Source organism: Symphalangus syndactylus, chromosome 13 (assembly GCF_028878055.3).
Source record: "Symphalangus syndactylus isolate Jambi chromosome 13, NHGRI_mSymSyn1-v2.1_pri, whole genome shotgun sequence".
NCBI lineage: Eukaryota > Metazoa > Chordata > Mammalia > Primates > Hylobatidae > Symphalangus > Symphalangus syndactylus.
Genome location: NC_072435.2, coordinates 101,888,146 through 101,908,381, shown reverse-complemented (window position 1 = coordinate 101,908,381; position 20,236 = coordinate 101,888,146). Strand labels below are relative to the sequence as shown.

The window sequence follows — 20,236 nt, the reverse complement described above, 5'->3', positions numbered from 1 at the left end:
CTTCTTCACATATCTTACAGGACACCTGCCTCTCCTGACTGTCACACTACCTCTCTGGCTACTCCCTCATGGTCTCCATTCTTAGATCATCCTCCTCATCTCAACTTCAGCTTCTAGCTGCTAGAATGCCCCACGTCAGTTTCTTTCACAGTCCACAGTCACTCCCCCTAGGTAGTCTCACCCAGTGTAATATAATGGATAGGAACATGGACTGCGGAGCCAAGCTGCCTTCCTAGGTGAGCTCCTATACTTTTAAGTTGTGTTATATAGGCCAGTGACTTAACCGCACGGTGCCTCAGTTTCCGCACCCATAAAATGGGGGGTAACTTCACATAGTTGTTGCAAGGATTAAATTAGTTTGTACAGGTAAAGTACTTAGAATGTGATAAGGATTTTCTAAGTGTTAACTAGTACCCAGTTCCATGGCTTTATATGTCACACATATACTGATGATTCCCAAATGCATATACACAATTTCCATTATTCCTCTAAACTCGTCATTCATATCTAAATGCCTACCTGACATCTCCACATTGATGTCAAATGAAATCTCAAAAGTTCACATCACCAAACTGAACTCGATTCCATGTCATCTCCCAACCTTCTTTCCCCTGGTCTCCCCAGTTTCACTCAAACTGTATCACCATTCACCCAGTTGTATGGGGCCAAAAACCTTAGAGTCACCCTCAACTCTTTTCTCCCTTATCCAATCTTCAGCAAATCTGATTACTCCACTTTCAAAATGTATCCAGAATCTGGTCTCTTCTTACTCCTTCCACCATTACCATCTGGAACAAGCCACTATCATTTCTTGCCTGAGCAACTGCAATGCCACCTAATTGGCACCTCTGTTTCCCTCTTTGTTCCCACATGACCTATTCTGTAGCCAGGAACAAGAATATTCTTCAAAAATGAAAATCAGATGTTGCTCCCCTGATTAAAACTCTCTGATGAGTTTCCAACGCACATGGAATGAAATCCAAACTCTTCTCATTTACTAACAATGCTCTATGTGACCTGCCTTTATCTCCTTTTCAGCCTCATCTCTTACCACTCTCCCCTTACCAACTCTACTCCCGTCACAATGTCTGCCCTGTGCTTGTCAAACTCATAAGCAAGTTTCTGCTTTAGTGCCTTTGTACTTGCAGTCCCTCAGGCTAGAACGTTCTTTTCCCCATCTTTACATGCCCCTTCCTCATTTCTTTGCAAACTTTACTCAAATATTACTTATAGAGACCTTCCCAGTCCATCACATCTAAAAAACAACCCTGTCCTCACTTCTGACCCATTACTGTCCCTTTATCCTATTTTTCTTCATAGCACTTAATAATACACCTGACAATATATGTTTATTTGTCATGCCTACTAGAATGTCAGCACCTTGGGGACGGCAACTGTATTCCATTCTGTTCACTGCAGTATCCACTGCACCTAAGCAGTGTCTGAAACACAGGAGGCACTCAATAAATATATCTTGAATGAATGAAGAAATGAATAGTGCTTAGCATGGTTCCTGGACAGAATAAACAACTGTAAGTTTGTGATGTCAATTTTGGAAGGTAAAAAAATGTTTAATAGAAAGGCCAAAATTCTTTAGTGATACTACTATATATGATGTCAAAAATGAAAACATCACATTTTAACCTAATTTCAATATAAATACACATTATATTATACTCACTTGGAGTTTCTTCCAAAATTTCCTGGAACTTGGTTCTCTCATATTCCACCAACTGGCGTTGAAGGTGTGGTCTGAGACTCATAATTGTAAAATTGGCCATGTCCATTTCCATGAGGTCCAGGACATGGAATATTTGTCTAAAAATTTCAGAATTAAAATAGAGAGATGATTAAGAAGTGAAGCTGAAATTCACTAACAATGATCTATGTTCCAGGCTGCAAACAATAAACATCCCTAAAATGGTTTTAAAGTTCCAATTGCCATTTGGTAGGGTCATGTCTCATAGAAGGTCATACACGTGTACTGCAAATGTGTCCTTCCACGGATCTCAAGAGTAATTATTTGAAGCATAAACAATCTTAATGATATAAGAAAAATTCAAGAAGGAATTTTCATTTGAAAACCCCTGAAATTTTAAAGAGCCAGAACACAGGGCATACGGCCTCTATTCCTTAGGGAGTAAGAAAAATTAAAAAAAGAAAGGACAAGGCAGTGAGGCAGTGAGGCACTGAGGAAAAAACACTTCCTTTTAGAGTTAGGCAGCCCCGTGCTCAAACCCTACTTTGCAACTGGCCAGATTTGCGGGCATATACACAAGTAAATCAGTCTCTCTGAGCTTCAGTTTCCTCATCTGTGAAACAGGACAACCTCAACCTTGGAGGGATGTTGTGAACAGTCAACGAGATAACAATCGTAAAGTGCAGGGGGCAGTGGCACCCAGTGAGCACTCAACAAATGACCATGATGAACATCACAGATTTGAGATCTTACTAGGGTAATATGACAACTAGAAGCAAGGATCCCATAACTGAGGAATCACAATCTGCCAGAGCCCAGCACAACTCTAACGATACCTAACACCCATTTGACAGAGTGTCACTTTGAGAGTCTATCAGCCTCCCCAAGATCGCAAAGTAAATTACCCACTACATGCAGAACAGTCTTTCTCCTACCTTTCCAGAACATTTACATAAAACTCAATTCTCAATGTGACCACCACACACAAAAAAGAAGAAAAGTCTGCTTCAAAGGCAAAATGTGTTGCAGACTCTTCTTTCCTCTTGGATCACAAGGAAGTTATCGTCTATGTGGCCAGATGAGATCCTCGTGACATAATATGCACCCCACTTCCTCAGAGAAGCTCCAGCAGACGTGGCTGGCTGACCACTAAAGGCCCACACTCCCTCCCTGCAGTGCAGATTTGTGGCTGTGAAAAGTGTTTCCAGGCTGTAACTACCTTTCTCAACTCCTCTTTCAAGATAGGTGGGATCGTGTGACTAGTCATGGTCAAAGGGAAAGTGTCACTTCTGGGCTGAGGTGGCTATATATTGCATATGTCTTCCCCATGGTCTGTTTCCCATTTGCCAGCTGAATGGAGAGGACTTTACGGACCTGAGCAAGGGCAGAGCCAAGCACAGAAGGAGGTTGGGTCCCTGGATGACATGTGGAGGGTTGTCTGATCAAGGACCCCTGAATTGGACTGTAACATGAGAAACAAACTTTTATTGGATAAACCACTGAGGATGTAGGGTTTACGTGTTATAGCAGCCAGTGACCCTAACTAATAAAGAAGCCTCGACTAGATTAGGTCCTTTGTCGGAGGCTCTGTTAAGACCCTCTACTTCCCCTTCCACTTATCACATATGTAATTAATTGTTCAAGGTCTCTCTCACCATTAGACTCCCTGGAGTCATGGATTACATCTGTCTTTTTCATCACTGCATCTCCAGGGCCCACTACGTGACAACTAACAACCTTGTCAGATCATTCTATGTGAAAACTCTCTGCATACAGTAAATAATTGACATGGTCTCTGCTTATATGGTTTTCTTCTAGGGTCAGTAATTTATTTGGGGTACTAGTTGTTATTCTGTGTTCCCCGATGCCCAACTTCCCCTTCTGAATGAATTCAGAGATACCCTAGGAAATGCAAACAGCAAAAGTGCTAACCTCAGCACCTCCACAATGTTGCCAGTGGCCTTTAACTCTCTGATATCGTTATCTCGCACGGGAGCACACAGCTTTCCCATCATACTGATGACATAGTTGGCTAAGCCTTGGATGTCAACAGCACTGTGCTCAGCCTGCTGCCTAATGAGGTCTGTGTCCAAAACTTCACAGATCTGGTTGCGAAGCCGGTTGCCACCAGGAGTCAGAAAAGAGAGAAGAATCTACAGGGAAAGAAATAAAAATTAACAGCATCATGACATGAATAAAAGCTGTTACTTTTCACTTCAGTGTCTAGAGCTCTTTGCTCATATTTTAGTGCCTCAGATGCCACAGAAGTTGACACTGACTGCATGGTGGATCAGAGGAGCATTCCAGTGTCTCAACCCTAAAAGGAAAGGTCTATCTTCTGAATTAAAGTGCCTCCACCATAGGAAATTCCTGCCCTGTCAGAAAAAAACAACTAGCAAGGAAGCAAGATTACTGAAAGCACAGTAAGTCCTCACTTAACATTGCTGACAGGTTCCTGGAAATTGCAACTTTAAATGAAATGATATATAATAAAACCAATTTTACCATAGACTAATTGAGAAACAACGGTTAAGTTTCTATGGCATATTTCTGGTCACAAAAAACATCACCCAACTTCTAAATAAAGACCCCAAACACTTCTAATATTAAACAGAGATAAATGTGAGCTATACATACAAGAAAAATTAATAAAAACAAGATAATGATTGGCCCAATTTTTGGTGAATCAGTGAGTGACAGCTGCCACAGTGGTAGGTTAAATTGGGGAAGAAATGTTTGCAAACAAAAATTGTTAAGGAACACCGCCTACCACCACACAGTTCAAAAATAAATAATAATAATTATGGCAGGCTCACTGAGCACTTTCATGGCACATTGTTTATTGTCGTGCATCCGTGTGATTATCAAATACTTTATGAATTTTTATGTTACAACAATTTGTATTCATCCATTTTCCAACCTGCTTACTCCAGTTCGGGGTTGCAAGTGGCCATAGCCTACTGTGGCGGTTCAGGGCACAAGGCAGGAACTAGGCCTGGACAGGATGCCATCCCACTGCAGGATGCACTCACTCACACACCCACACTCACTCAGACTGGGACCATTTAGACTTGTCAATGAACTTAACATGAGCATCTTTGGGATGTGGGAGGAAACCAGAGTACCCAAAGAAAAACTATGCAGACATGGGGAGATCATGCAAACTCCGCACAGACGGCAGCCCCAGCTAGGAATCTATCTTTTTTCTTATCAACATTATAAAGAAAAAATGTTGAACAAATCAATATGATGCGAGGATCTGCTGCATTTACCTGCTTTCAGGTAAAAGTTCAGGGAAGAAAGAACAAGTTGCAGATCATGGCGGCTCCAAAAGAACTCTTTAAAAAAGGATAGATGAAAATATCCCATGGGGCCCATTAGGTATATTTTACATATAGAATATTATATATGAGCAGCCTATTTATTGATTATTCAGTTAACAGAGGACACTGTGCTTATCCACACAGCACATGCTTAGGAGCTTGCGCTCTGAGCCAGTGTGGCTCAGTTCAAGTTCCTCTCTACCCCTCGAAGCTGTGTGACCCTGCATGAGTCAGAAAACTTGGTTTTTTAATAAATAACAGGAGCAACTACTGTACAGTGTTCCGATAAGAAGAAATGAACAATCTAGTGCTTGGAATAGAGCAAGTGCCTTGTAAATGTTAGCTAACATTACAACTGTCACCTCATTTAGTTCTTATGACTACTCTGTAAGTACTCAGGAAAGAGAGACTTAAAGAGACAACCCATCACTAAACCAGGACAACAATCTAACTCTAGAGTCTCTGTGCTTTAGCATCACCCTAAGCTGTGTTCACGGCACTATTTTTCCAGCCTTCACTCTACTCTAGGAGGGGCAGGGGGAAACCCTGCCAGTGAAATTGATCCTTTTTTGAAAAAGAGTGGCCAATACTAAAGGACATACAACCATCTTTGGGGGAAAAAAAACTTTCAATATTTGTGTTTTCCTCTGTCCCCAAATTCATATGCTGAAACCCAATCCCCAGTGGAATGGTATTAGGAGGTAGGGCCTTTGGGAGGTTATTAAGTCATAGGGGTGAGGTCCACACGAATACAACTGTACCCTTATAAAAGAGACCCTAGGCTGGGCGCGGTGGCTCACGCCTGTAATCCCAGCACTTTGGGAGGCCAAGGCGGGCAGATCACAAGGTCAGGAGATCAAGACTATCCTGGCTAACACAGTGAAACCCCATCTCTACTAAAAATACAAAAAATTAGCCAGACATGGTGGCGGGTACCTGTAGTCCCAGCTACTCAGGAGGCTGAGGCAGGAGAATCGCTTGAACCCAGGAGGCAGAGGTTGCAGTGAGCCAAGATTGTGCCACTGCACTCCAGCCTGGGCGACAAAGTAAGACACTGTCTCAAAACAAAACAACAACAACAAAAAGATCCTAAAGAGCTTCTCTGCTCTTTCTGCCATGTGAGGACACAGCAAGAAGGCACCATCTATGAATCAGGGAGTCAGCCCTCACCAGATACCAAATCTGCTGGTACTTTGATCTTGGACTTCCCAGCCTCCAGTACTGTGAGAAGTAAATTTCTATTGTTTATAAACCACCCAGGCTATGCCAGTCTGTTATAGCAGCCCACCTGGAGTAAGACGCTAACTGACACAGACAACACAGCAACTTGCCTCTCTGATTTCTTCAAACAGTTTGATGGCATGTTCAAACTCAGGAGGGTCAGCATTTAGTTCTGAATCCAAGACGTCCCAGAAGGCCTGGTGAACAATGTGCTTCACTCGACCAGCCAAACTATGGCAATAAAATGAATTGTTTTTTAAAATAAGCATAACTTTTTCCTGATTATAAAAGAAATATCCTCATTGTAGAAATCTAATAAAATGTAAAAAAAAAAAAACCAGAATAATTGTCCTTAATCCCATTATTAATCTTTTAATATTTTTCTTGTTGAATGCATTATTTTAACATAGCTAAGAGCATACGTACAAAATACATACTTTTCATTTAACATTCTGTCTTGTTTCCCCTAGACCTTGAAAATGCTTTCAATAACTTCATGAAATTCTGTCCTAACGAGATTTCATAATTTATGTAGCTACCCTTCTATGTAGATCTTTAGACTTGTTCTACATTTTTGGGATGAGATGGCAAAGTTACTCTTCCTCACCAGCTGAAATTTCATGGCATGGAATAGAACAGATTAGCCCCAAGGGCACATGCATTTGAAAGCCTGCCAACTTCAGACTTAGGTGTCCCATTTAAAGTTAGCCAGACCAAACTGCTGAAATAGAAGCCTTCCTAGGAAGAGCTCACAATAGAGTAAGTGGCCACCTTGCTTCACCCCTTATGTCAATCCCTTAAAATAGATGCACATTAAAATACACATTCCTCCCTAACTCCTCTACCATTTAGCAATAGCTTTTAGAAAACCACATGTCCCTCCACTGTAATTACTGATGAGGCTCTTTTCCCACAGAGCTATATACCTTTCCCAAGCAGAGGCTGTAAGTCCTCCAGGTACGTACTTACCATTGTGCCTAGCACAGTGCCTGATATACAGTGAGTGCTTAACAAATGCATGCATGCTGAATGAATTCATAATTTGATAAGTATATCTCTTTTTTTTTGAGACAGAGTCTCACTCTGTCGCCCAGGCTGGAGTGCAGTGGCGCAATCTCAGCTTACTGCGGCCTCTGCCTCCCAGGTTCAAGTGATTCTCATGCCTCAGCCTCCCAAGTAGCTGGGATTACAGGCGTGCACCACCACACCCAGCTAATTTTTGTATTTTTAGTAGAGACAGGGTTTCACTGTGTTGGGCAGGCTGGTCTTAAACTCCTGACCTCAGGTGATCTGCTCGTCTCAGCCTCCCAAAGTGCTGGGATTACAGGTGTGAGCCACCGTGCCCGACTAAGACTTTATTTTTAAACAAAGGCAATGTGTCCTAACTCTGTACTTTGTTTCCCTTGCTCACATTTTCTAGCCATGGCAGAAACTGAAGGGAAGAGAGATTAATATTTTCCATAGTATCAAAGTATTTATGTGCAAGGCACTTTTATGCTAGTGAGCATGCATTTGAAGTGAGTAGTGTAGCCCCCACCTTATTCTTGGAAGTGTGACGTTCAGGTATGGTCTCAGCAAAGCCAGGATTCAAACCCCAGGGTCTGTCTGAGCCTAAAATGCCTTCACTACGGCCTGTACTCGCCACTTTTGAATTTAAAGTAAAGATATGCCCTGTCTTTTGCTTTACCTCATAAAAAATACAAATTTTAACTTTAAAACAAGACTCCATCTCAAAAAATTCATTTGTATTAGTCAATAAATGTTTATTGAACATCCAATAGGTATAGGGCCCTGTTTTAGGAACTGGGGATACTACAGTGAAAAGAAAGTCTCCAACCTCAAAAAGCTTATATGTCAGCAGGGACAAAAAGGGAAAAAATACATTAAAAATGAATAAGACAATTTCAGACCTATGAGAAAGAATAAGACAATGTGGTACAGTTACGGAGAGGGTACTGATTTCACTGGATGGTGGGAAAAAGCCTCTTTAAGTCAGTGACCTTTGTGTTCAGACTCAGAAGGGGAGAGGAAAGAGCCATGTGAAGGTCTGGGAAAAGAACATTCAGAAAGAAGAAGTCAGAGGAACAAAGTTTCTGAGACAAGACCCAGGTTGGTGAACCCTGAGGTCAGGAAGGAAGCCAGTGTGGCTGAAGCACAGCAAGCAGGAGGGACAGCACTGAGACGGGGTCAGGGGAGTGGGGCCATCCAGGCCATAGGGAAATGCTTAGATTTTTGGTCTCTGAGTGATTGAAAACCATTGAAGAGTTTTTGGCAAAGAAATCATCTAATATAGCTTATTCTTTAAAAAGATCATTAAGGCTACTGTGTGGATATGGAAGATGAACTGTGGGGGGCTAAGAATGGAGACACGGCAACCAGTTAGGACTGAAAGGGTCCAGGCCAGAGATGACGGTGGCCTAGCCTAGGGTTGTAGCAGTAGAGCTGGTATCAACGGTCATGGCGAAATGCAGTTACCAAAGGAAACCAAACAGATACACCTACGATAGATGGCAAGCTTAAAAAATGTTAATATTATATGAACAACATCCCCAAGAGGACTATGATCCACATTTTAAAGAAGAAAAATTATTACGTTGACTTCCTTTACTTTTCCTGCTTTAAAACAAATGAAAAAGTTCTGAATGGGATCAAATAAGTTGTCTTAACTGATAGAATGCCTCAGGATTTATAATTGGTACTGTGAGGTTGAAAATTCAATCCACGAACCAACTTTGCTTGTAAAGATGACTGATCTGTAATAATAGTCTCAAGCCTCTTCTCCTCTTTGTCTCAGGAAACCTGTGAGCCACTGACTCCAGAAAGGCTGAAGTAGGATCCAAAGGGGTGGCTCCAACTAGAGGTCCGAGGGCAAGGTTAACCAGGAAGTGCCTCTTGCAGCTGTGATTCCTACCTCCAGACATTTCTGAATTGCCTACTTTTGGCACTTTGACAGTTCAGGTGCATTTATTTATTCTTCAGAACCTGAATATCAGTTTTCAATAAATCAATGTGCAAATATTTCTTGAGCCTGTACTGTATGTCAGGCACTATGCTAGACAATAGGGATACAGCAACAAACAATACAGACATAGCTCCTCCATAAATAGTGCATTTCAATCAAGTGGGGAAGATGGACATGAAACACAAAATTATAAGACCTCTTAACAAAAAGGAGGCAGCAAGGGCTACAGGTGTCTCTAGCAAAGGGATTAATTGTAGTCTAGGGGGTTCAGGAATGTCAGAAAAAGCTTCCCTCAGGAAGTGACATATAAACTGAGTTCTAAAGATTATGGGTAATATGTGTCCTAGGGGAATTTTTTTTTTTTTTTTTTTTGAGATGGAGTCTCACTGTGTCGCCCAGACTGTAGTGCAGTGGTGCGATCTCAGCTTGCTGAAACCTCCACCTCCTGGGTTCATGAAATTCTCCTGCCTCAGCCTCCCAAGTAGCTGGGATTACAGGCGCCCCGCCATCATGCCCGGCTAATTTTTGTATTTTTAGTAGAGATGAGGTTTCACCATGTTGGCCGGGCTGGTCACAAACAGGAATTTTTTTTTTTTTTTTTTTTTTTTTTTTTTTTGAGACAGGGTCTTGCTCTGTCACCCAGGCTGGAGTGTAGTGGCATGATGAGAGCTCACTGCAGTCCCTAAACTCCTGGGCTCAAATGATCTTCTCGACTCAGCCTCCCGGGTACCTGTAATTACAGGCTCATGCCACCATGCTGGATGATATTTTTATTTTTATTTTTTGTAGAGATGGGGTCTTGCTTTGGTGCCCAGGCCAGTCTCAAACTCCTGGCTTCAAGGAATCCTCCCGCCTCCACCTCCAAAAGTGATGGGGTTACAGGTGTGAGCTACCACACCCAGCCAGAATTTTTTTAAAACAAGTATAAGACCTTGTTAGAGAACTAAATGTTTACCCCTGAGGATATTATACAAGAACTTCCAGGAATCAGTGTGAATATGTGTGTATCTCTCTCTCTGTCTCTCTCTCACACACACACACACACACACACACACACACACACACACAATCTTCAGCAGTTTATATACAACAAATGCCCCCAGGTTACCTGTTTTCTGGGAGGGCCTCTTGTTTCAATTGAAAGTTCTCATTTACGGCAATCTCGTGAGCAAGAGTCAAGTTTGACAAGTTCCTTGCTGCAGCCATCACTTCATCAAATGTTACAACCCTTGGAGGGCTTGTTGCTGAAAGAAAAAAAGCCAGTTAATGTTGTGGAAGAAAAGTTGTCATCCAAGGAAGCCTCCTGATGCAGATAAGGTTTAATTTATCAGAATGTATATACTTCAGAGATTTATAAGTAAGGAGACTATATATTAAAATAGGTGAATTCCCTCACTTAATAAAGGCTTCAAAAATTTAAGAACTCCTTCAGTAGCTTCAGTTACCATATTTGATAACATTGTCTCAAATATTTATGAGACCATCTTATTAATATAGGCCCATTATAAGTTACTTTTAAAAATCAATTACCAGGCTGGGCGCGGTGGCTCACGCCTGAAATCCCAGCACTTTGGGAGGCCGAGGCAGGCGGATCATGAGGTCAGGAGATCGAGACCATCCTGGCTAACACGGTGAAACCCCGTCTCTACTAAAAATACAAAAAAATTAGCCGGGCGTGGTGGTGGGCACCTGTAGTTCCAGCTACTCGGGAGGCTGAGGCAGGAGAATGGCATGAACCCAGGAGGAGGAGCTTGCAGTAAGCCCAGATCGTGCTACTGCACTCCAGCCTGGACGACAGAGCAAGACTTGTCTTAAAAAAAAAAAAAAAAAAATTAAATTACCTCATTTTTAGTGCCCATTGAAACCTGCACTTATTATATGTATTATATAGGAAACTGATAAAATTATTTTTATTCTGTAATTCAGAAATCTCATTAAGTAGACTCAATATGAAATAACTGACTTTTAAAACTGTAATATTTATTTATTTATTTATTTATTTATTTATTTTGAGATGGAGTCTCACTCTGTTGCAATCTCGGCTCACCGCAACCTCCACCTCCTGGAGTCAAGCAATTCTCCTGCCTCAGCCTCTCGACTAGCTGGATTACAGGCACGTGTCACCACACCTGGCTAATTTTTGTATTTTTATTAGAGACGGTGTTTCGCCATGTTGGCCAGGCTGGTCTCGAACTCCTGACCTCAGATGATCTGCCTGCCTTGGCCAAAGTGCTGGGATTACAGGTGTTGCCACTGCACCCGGCCAAAAACTGTAATTTTTAAATGTATAGGCAGTATAGTATAAACGCTTAGGTTCACTCTGTTTTGCCAATTGGTATTTATCATTGGATTTCACTGAGGCATAGCCTTCCTCCTCACAGGGTTGGCCTGAGGTGACTGAATGAGATAATTTAAGTAAAGAAGAAGATAGTAAGAACTCAATAAATGTACGTAATTAAAAGTAAAATAGAATAAATCTGAGAAGCCGGATATTTTACTTCTCAGTAGAAAGTAGTAAATGAAGAATCTGAGTTATTTCTAAAGATTATACTAAGAAACTATTCAATAAATCATGTCCTTTTAAAATTACTGTTGGAAATCTTAGCTTCTTTTAATTAAAATCATATGTCAAACAACAGCAGTGACAGGTAATACTTTACTACCTAATTTATTTTTTTTTCCCCAAGACGGAGTCTTGCTCTGTCACCCAGGCTGGAGTGCAATGGTGCAATCTTGACTCACTGCAACCTCCACCTCCCACGTTCAAGTGATTCTCCTGCCTCAGCCTCCTGAGTAGCTGGGACTACAGGTGCATGCCACCACGCTCAGCTAATTTTTGTATTTTTAGTAGAGATGGGGTTTCACCATGTTGGCCAGGTGGTCTTGAACTCCTGACCTCAGGTGATTCAGCTGCCTCAGCCTCTCAAAGTGCTGGGATTACAGACGTGAGCCAGTGAGCCTGGCTACCTAATTTTTAGGAGAAGATGATGAGGAGGATCAAGGAAAGAGGAGGAAGAAGAGAAAGGTGATACACAGAATTGGTAAAACCCTTCTTCAGAACGTCTAGGTACCCTGGTGTCAGATGCACCAACACCACATACAGTATAAAGAGTGAGAAAAGGCACAGAAACCTGGGGTGGCTGCTGTTAATTTCTTTTGCCAGGTCTGACTCAAGATTCTCCTTAAAAATGTCTATATACTTTGGTCCAATAATCCAGTGATATCCAAAAGTCTTTCCAGAAAGGCTTCATGCAGTAAGATGTTCATAAAGCACTATTTATTACAGCAAAAAAAAAAAAAAAAAAATGGAAACTAAATGTCCAATGATGAATCAATGGTTAAGTTTACCGTATATTCACTTGGTAAAGTAATAGGTATTCATAAAACCAATGTTTCAAAAACATGTAATCATGAGTAAATGTTTTAGTTATAATACTAAGCAAGAAGAGTCCACACATATATACACACATGTCTATGTGAAGGATAAAGATACGGCAAAGCACTGCCAGCTGTCGTCTTTGAGTGATATCATAGGCAGTTTTCTTTTCTCTATTCTTACGTATTTTCTAAGTTTTAAATAATGAGAATGTAAAAATTTAAAATACAAATGAAGCAATTTGTAAGAAGTGGACAGTTCAGCATATTAAACATTAGTTGCTTTTTCCTGCATTTGCTTTGCCAGTTAAAGGTGTTATTATTTACTAAATAAAGTGCCAATTAAAAAAAGGCAAACACATCTGCTTTACCCATCTCTAGTTTCTACACACAAAAACGGGAAAAAGGTATCTCCTTTTGCTGTGGCCTTTTAACTCTTTCTCACACCCCAATGTAGTAATTCTCCTTGTGGGTACCCTCCTGGGGTGATTTGCACAATATTTTTTGAAATCAACATGAAACCCTTTAGATTATTTCACTTCCTTCCTGACCTTTCAATGAAGGCCAGTTTCCTTTAATGTAAATCAGGAATAATCAGAAAAGGCCAATTTGAATTTATCCTTGAGGGGGGATCTACGAAGAAATCTCAAGGAATGGCTTTCTGCCGTTTGGGAGAAAAGACAGATGGGGTTGAAGTCCTGACTTATTGTCAGACCGAAACAGATCAGAAGCAGTGATCAAAATAAAAATCAGCAGGTTGTAAACTTTAGTGGCTATTTATTTCTGAGAATGTGTCCAGGAAAGCTGCAGTGCCTCTGCAGTGCTATTCTGGTGCATCTAGAAAGGAGGGGAAGTCTGTTGCTCTCAGGCGTTTCTGAGTTTTCAAATCCAACACATATCTAGAAGTATCCCCGCCACCCACAACCCCTGCTCCCCCATCGGCTCACAAGCAGGAGAGCTGGATTTGCTGGAGGAGTCACTTGTAAAGCTCTGCCTGGAGCATTCATAGTCACTGAGCGAAGCCATGCTTTCGGAAAACCGGGAAGAATCAGAATCGCTTGGCTGGTCCTCTCCCACACACTGCTTCTCGCCATTGAAGGGCATTTTGTGTCACTTAAGTGTAGGTAAAAAGGTAGCACCTGCAGAGACAAACAGACCCTGCGTCAATGTTCTGTGGTACTTCCACAGGCACCACCGATGCTTCTTCCAGTGTAGACAACTGTCCCCACAAGTGTCACTGTGTTGGAAAGGCCCCCAAATGACCTCATCCTTCCCCCAGCACCTTGGCCGGACTAGGCCAGATCACTAGGTCACCGAGATTGCCTTTCTGAAAAGGGATTCCACAGCCATAGGTGTGAGCTTACTCAGGACACACCCACTATAAATGTGAAGCTCTAAGCAATGACAGGTCCTTTTAAAAAAGATGCAGGACACATGCTCTCTCCTCCTGGGTTGCTGAAACACGAGAAGGCGGGAGTGTGGGACTTGGGTCAGATCACTCATTCTGTTCTGCCTTTTGCCATGAGACCTTGGGGAGGTCACTTAATTACCTACCTCATAGTGAAACTGGACTGAAAGACTAACCTCTCATAGGGTTGCCAGAAGATTGAATAGAATTCATCTTAAAGAGCTTGGCACAGTACTCAAATGTTAGCTGCTATTATTGCTCCTATTGCTTTGTTTCAGATAAAATAGCTGTGAAATCAGCCTCTTTATGCTTTCTGTGAACCTCCTGGGGAAAGGGGAAGACCATATGAAACCTCTGGCTGTCAAGTGTTTAGCTTCTTCCCCCTCCATTTTCACGTGAACTGCTGTGATATGAAGATTAAGACCTGATACATGGTTCGGATTTGACAATTTACAAGTACCCATCACAACCCCATGAGTGCACAAGCATGTAGGATCCTGACTCACAAGTGGGGGAACAGATTCAGAGGGATAAGGGGATTTACTACACGATAAAACCAGTCCCTTGGTGTTTATGTCCAGTGTTTCTGGGACATGAGAATCCTTCCCAGGGAAGGGCCGTCAGGTTTGGACACTACCCAGAAAGCAGATCACAGGCACACAGGATGACCAGGCCTTGGGCCCAGGAGCACCAGCCAGGCCCGTGAGGGAGCTGACCTTGATGTGAGTATGGTGTCACCTGACACTGAAGGGGAAACCCGGGCTCAAGGAGAAAGGCACCTCAAATCCTGGATGGACAATAATGAGAGGAAGAGTTCACTGAATCCTTTTAAACCTAAACCAGCCCATGCAATGAGGGATGCAGTGCTTTTAAAGCGGCCAGAATGTGAAACCACAACTATGTATAGTATGTCTGAAAATGCCTGCAGTTTCTTCAATGATTCCATTAATATTCAACAAGTGCCTACTGAGCACTGAGCACTGGGGAAAGTAACCGAACAAAGACAATGCCCTATTCTTGTGGTTCTCAAGTCCAGTTACCTAAAACTGTACTGAATGCTACTAGATGAGAAAAGGGGGAATAACGCATTGTTGAGAAAACACAAGAAAGGAGAGGCAGGCTCAGGATTAGCAGAGTGGGAGAAGGGGCACTAGCCTTTGTTGAGAGAAAAAGAGTAATTTTTTTAATTCCTTGGATGGTGATGGGGACAAGGATGAGTCTGAGAGGGATCTAATAAGGGTGAAAGGCCTAAGGTCATTTGCACCTTGCCTCACCTAAACAACCGTCTTCAATCCTGCCACAGAAATGTACCCATGCTGAGTCCTTTTGCAAGCAGAAAACCACTAGAGTCCACTTGTGCAGGCTGAAGGGCAAGGAGTGGAGTGGAGACACTCACCTTATCCCAGAATCCCAAAGCCATGAACACTGGCTGTAAGAGTCTTGAGCCCTTGCATCCTCAGTGGTGAAACAGCCTCCTCTAACTCATGAAGACTAAATTCTACCTAAGCTTAAACTCCAATCTGCTCAGGGGAAGGGGAGAGAAGACAGAAGAAAAGTGGCTACTTCAAACCTTTCACTGCCACCAAACCCCAAATCCTAAATGGAATGTTCACCCTCCCCTCTAGTTTGCTTCCTCTCTTTGCCAACATTTGATGTCCCACCGATGGCATTTCTTGCAAATGCTACCTTTTCCAGGAAGCCTTGCTTCTAGTCAAAGTGAACAGCACTCCTCTTGGTATGTCTGCAGCGCGTCTCCCGTATCTCCATGAGAGCGCTTGGTTCCTTGTATATTAGTCCCTTGTTACTTTCTTCTCTTGGCTACTTCTGAATATCCTTAATAAAGCAGAGATTGTGTCTTGTCCATGACCAGCGCCAAGTATATGACAAGTATTCATTCAGTGTCAGCTAAATCAGAATCCCTGAATCTCATTTGGTACAGCTTCAACCAGAACATTTGCAAGCTGATACCATGACACCTTAACCAGCCTGGTACTGCCAAAGCCCAAGCCCTAGAGCAGAGAATCTACTGCTTAAGCCTATCTTATTAGATTTAAACCTCAGAATTCCCAGGTCCTTGTCATGCTCTTATTTGAATATCTTAAAGTTTGTTTCCACTTTAAGTCATTTTTTTCCCCCAGTTATTCCCCTGTAATGTAACAACTGTGCTATGCATGCTCTGCTCTTAATTCTTCTCTACTACAGTTGCCCTCAAATGAGCTCTGGCTATTTTTCCAAGTGAAAGTGAATAAGAGCTTCCAGCCATGAGAATTTATGAATTAGCTTAATAGTTTTAACTGTCCATTTCATTTTTCTACTTTAGCTGGATAGCACACTTGGTAGGTTTCTTAATTGTGTTTAACAAGGCAGAAAAGTACAAAGATTAAAATAATTGGGAGTCAGGAGTCCAGGGTTTGTGGCCTGGGTTCATCATTAATGTGCCGTGTGACTTTATGCACATTTTTCTGAGAGGTTGGGCCAGTTATAAGGTTTCTCTCAGCTAGGAATATATGATGCTCCAAACCCAGAGTTCCATGAGCCATCACTAGAAGTTCTGAGAAATTAAATGTGTTTATGGCAGTCATGCTTAACAATGTGAAACTACACTTTCTTCCAGCAATTCACTGGAGGTAGAGTTCCTGGCACAGGGGCTTCAATGGAAAATTTAAAAGCTTCAAAATGTTTAGAAACTCTTGTTTAGTGGGTAGAATCCTCCACATTACAACTGGGCCTTAGTGTATCCAAACAGAAACCTGTATTTGAAGCCAAAATGCCCATTATTACTCTATTAAAAAATTGTCTGTTTCCTCATATAGGCTTACTAAGAATACCTAATTCATAGGGTTGGTGTGAGATTTCAGGTACTCAATACATGCAGCGTGTTTGGAACAGTCACTGACACAGTAAACAGTATACAAATGTTTTCTATTATTTGCTTTTTTTTGTTAATATCATTGCCTCAGGAATTAAACACTCTGGAGGGAAGAACAGTTTTATGTCAGGATAACACCATGTTCTTCAACAGACAAACAAGGCTGGTAGTTAACATAGAACAGAACTCTTGGCACTTGTTTGACAGACAAAAACCAAAAGCGAATGGCCCATCACTGTGTGAATGGTCTTCCGCAAGTTCCTTCATACCTGCTCTTACCTTTCTCCGTCTTGAGTTTCCAAGTAAGTCACCTGGGGACAAAGCTACTTGATTCAAAAGGCACTGAGGATATTTAGACTGCTTTAAAAACTATTTTGGATTATCCCTTAGACTGATGATAATGAAACCAGGCTGTTTCTTTAAGAAAGGTAATACTCCTTATGCAAACTTAGATCTACCTAACCTTCGCCACTGCAACTTACAAGTAAATCAAACAACTTTTCAGAAACATCACATCTCATCATACCTGGAGGATTTAATCATTGGTCAAAGGTAAAGTCAATAGAAAAGACTGAAGATGACTCCAAGCAAAGCCTCCAACACGATAGCAGGTCACTATTCAAAGAAAAGTACTGTCATATTCACATTTTTTATTGTATTATTCCATCACTTTATGATAATAAATGTAATATTATGTCATTTCTTCTGAGACCAATCACTGGAATGCAGCAAGCATTCAAATATTTATTCAAATATTTATTGTTGAATAAATGAATGGTAGTAAGAGTACTGACATTTAAGAGGTGTGAATGGGTACAAGGACTTGAAGGGGCTAGTGCTGTATTTCACTACAGATAGAGAGGAGACTGGTTTTTAATTTGCTTGTGATTCCTCAGCTTGTGTGCAGCTTTACTTCCTGATTTCCTTTCTGCGGCAACTCTATCTGCAAACAGTTCTGCACTGGTTCAGGATTGCAAAGATACACTGATGATAATATATGTCACTGAAGCCGTAAGAACACTGTCTCTGGAGCTAGGTGGACTGGGTTCTTGATCCCGGCTCCTCTTGATTATTTACTGACTAGAAACAGAGAACTTACCATTTGTAAAATGGGACAATAATAGTATCCACCTTGTAGAAGTGTTGTGAAGATTAACTGAAATAGTATCTATCAAGTACTTAAGCTCCTGGTAAGTGCCTGACGGATGTCAACTATTATTTTATTCTTATTAAAAGAAGTTACAAGTTCTGAAAATGTAATGTCATAAAAAACAAAGAAAGGTTGAGAATATGTTCCAGATGAAAAAAAAATCACTTGATAACTGAGTGCAACAGGTGATCCTAGAGTGGATCCTACACTGAAGCAAAAATGCTGTAAAGGACAGTATCAGTCAATCAATTGCACTGTTAACAATATTTGAATCTACTGTCTGTCGTCCAGTGTTAAATATACCGAAGTTGAAATGTACTGTGGTTTTGTATTTAGGAATAAAGGGCCACGACATATACAACTTTTTCTCAAATGATTCAAATGAAAGAAAAAATAATAAAGCACATACAGCAAAATGTTAATAGGTGAATCTGAGTAAAAGGTAGACAACATGGTATTCCTTGTACTATTCTCGCGACTTTATCTGTAAGTTTGAAAGTATTTCCAAATAGAAGGTTAAAAGAGAAGATGATGGGCTGAACTGAAACTTCAAGATTCAAATTCAGAACAGTCTAACCTCTTGCAGTTTTGAAATTTTGATTGCGCCCACTGCTGTGATAGCTTAAATACCACTCTATTACAAGAACTCTTCTAGACAGTCAAACTTGTCCTGATGTGCTTCTTGAACAGTGCCTAAAGAATAAACAGGAAATAGGCCAGAGCCTTCCAGAAAAGGCAAAATAGATAATCCTTTTTAAGAGTTCATCCCTAGGTGGGTTCCCTTTTCCTAAGTCTCTGGGCCATGGTTTACAACCCTCTGTGATCATCTTAACTCTGACCGCCTTATTCTGCAGTGCTCTCCCACTAACCCTTCATGATCTTCGTTGGGTTCCTCAGACATGCCAAACTTCCTATTTCGGGGCACTCACACCTGCTATTCTCTCCCCCTGAAATGTTCCTCTCCCTGATCTCCTTGTGGTTGGCTCCCTGTTGTCATTCAGATTTGAAATTTAATGTCACCAACTATGAGGTAACCTTCCCTTGATAGCTACACTCACTGCATCTTAATGAGCCAGCTAGAGCTTAGAACACTGCTAGGGCTAGAGCAGGGGCTAAGTGAATACAGCTGCATGAACTAATTACACCACACTCCTATTCATAAGACACCTTGAGTTTTCCTTCTTTTCTGCCTCACTCACATTACTCATATCCCATTATGCAGTCACTTACAGTACTACACTTGTGTGCATATCTGTCTCCCACTAGATTTTAAGCTGCTGGTGGAAGCGATGACTCTCCTCTCCAATTCCCAGTGCCTACTTCAATGCATTTGCAAGGCACCAAAAATTCAAACTAGCAAAGACCCACAGTTCCAGGAGCTTAAAGAAACTCACGTGTAGCAAATAACAACAATTACAGCTAACAGTCACTGAGTGCTTATTACTACCTCAATAATAAGCACTCAATAACTGTTCTATGATAAGTTCTTTATATATTTTATCTCCTTGAATCTTCATTATAACCTTGTTAGCTAATGTATCAGTATTATCCCCATTTTATAGTAAGATCCTGAGGCCCAGAGAGGTTGTGTTACTTGCCCAAGGGTTCACAGCAGTGTAGAGGCGCAACTCAAATCCAGGAAGCGGATCCCTAAAACCCATGCTCTCTACCACTCCAGTTTGGCTGGAGAAAATTTGGTGTGCTGCTCATTCTTTCCACTCCCACTCTGTCAAATCCATCTACCCATCACCATGTGGACACTTGCACATGTGGTAGCAAGCTGATCTTATCCTGGTATAGGCTGCTCAAGTGCTATTCTGTGAAGGGCATCACTGAAGGAGTACGTCACCCAAAACAATTCTCCACCACCCCGCTACAGTGACAGAAAATCCTCTAGGAGGGAGCCATTCTTTATGCACCGCAAAATCCGTAGTTAAACCCCACATATTAGCAGAAAGGTTAACTGCTTACAATCATAAACATTTTGGAGTGAAATATTCAGATTACCCAGCAGGGCCTTGAGGAATGGAACCCATCCAGTTAAGGTTAGCTCACGCAAAAAAGAAATTTCAAGAAACTTCTAGTGTGTACCATCCTTTAACACCAGATCAAGGTCAGCTGCAAAGACAAGCCTTCACATATGTGTAGTAAAGGGAAGGGAGTCAGAGGACTAAGTCTGGGCTCTAAAGAAAAAAATTGCAGATAATGTGAAAAATTTCCATCTTCTGC

At 41.5% G+C, this 20,236-nt stretch overlaps 1 protein-coding gene and 1 long non-coding RNA gene across 13 annotated transcripts in view; one reads left to right on the top strand and one right to left on the bottom strand.

Moving 5' to 3' along the window:
• Window positions 1-20,236, bottom strand: part of TCP11L2 (t-complex 11 like 2) — a 51,021-nt gene that overhangs the window by 23,932 nt on the left and 6,853 nt on the right. For 9 of the 12 annotated variants that reach the window (XM_055236178.2, XM_055236177.2, XM_055236179.2 and 6 more), the window contains 5 exons: window positions 13,528-13,719; window positions 10,314-10,449; window positions 6,354-6,474; window positions 3,632-3,852; window positions 1,682-1,818 (listed from right to left, as the gene is read on the bottom strand). In XM_055236178.2, coding sequence (XP_055092153.1) covers window positions 1,682-1,818; window positions 3,632-3,852; window positions 6,354-6,474; window positions 10,314-10,449; window positions 13,528-13,684 — 772 coding nt within the window. In that variant the 5' untranslated portion in view covers window positions 13,685-13,719. Of the gene's footprint in view, window positions 1-1,681; window positions 1,819-3,631; window positions 3,853-6,353; window positions 6,475-10,313; window positions 10,450-13,527; window positions 13,720-15,674; window positions 16,990-17,383; window positions 17,473-20,236 lie in introns of those variants that run through there. The other 3 variants (XM_063615214.1, XM_063615215.1, XM_055236173.2) reach the window with 3 other exon arrangements.
• LOC134732212 (uncharacterized) lies at window positions 1,348-17,090 on the top strand. Its single transcript, XR_010115160.1, has 3 exons — window positions 1,348-1,532; window positions 3,948-4,122; window positions 16,949-17,090. It is a non-coding gene; the product is annotated as an uncharacterized lncRNA (long non-coding RNA).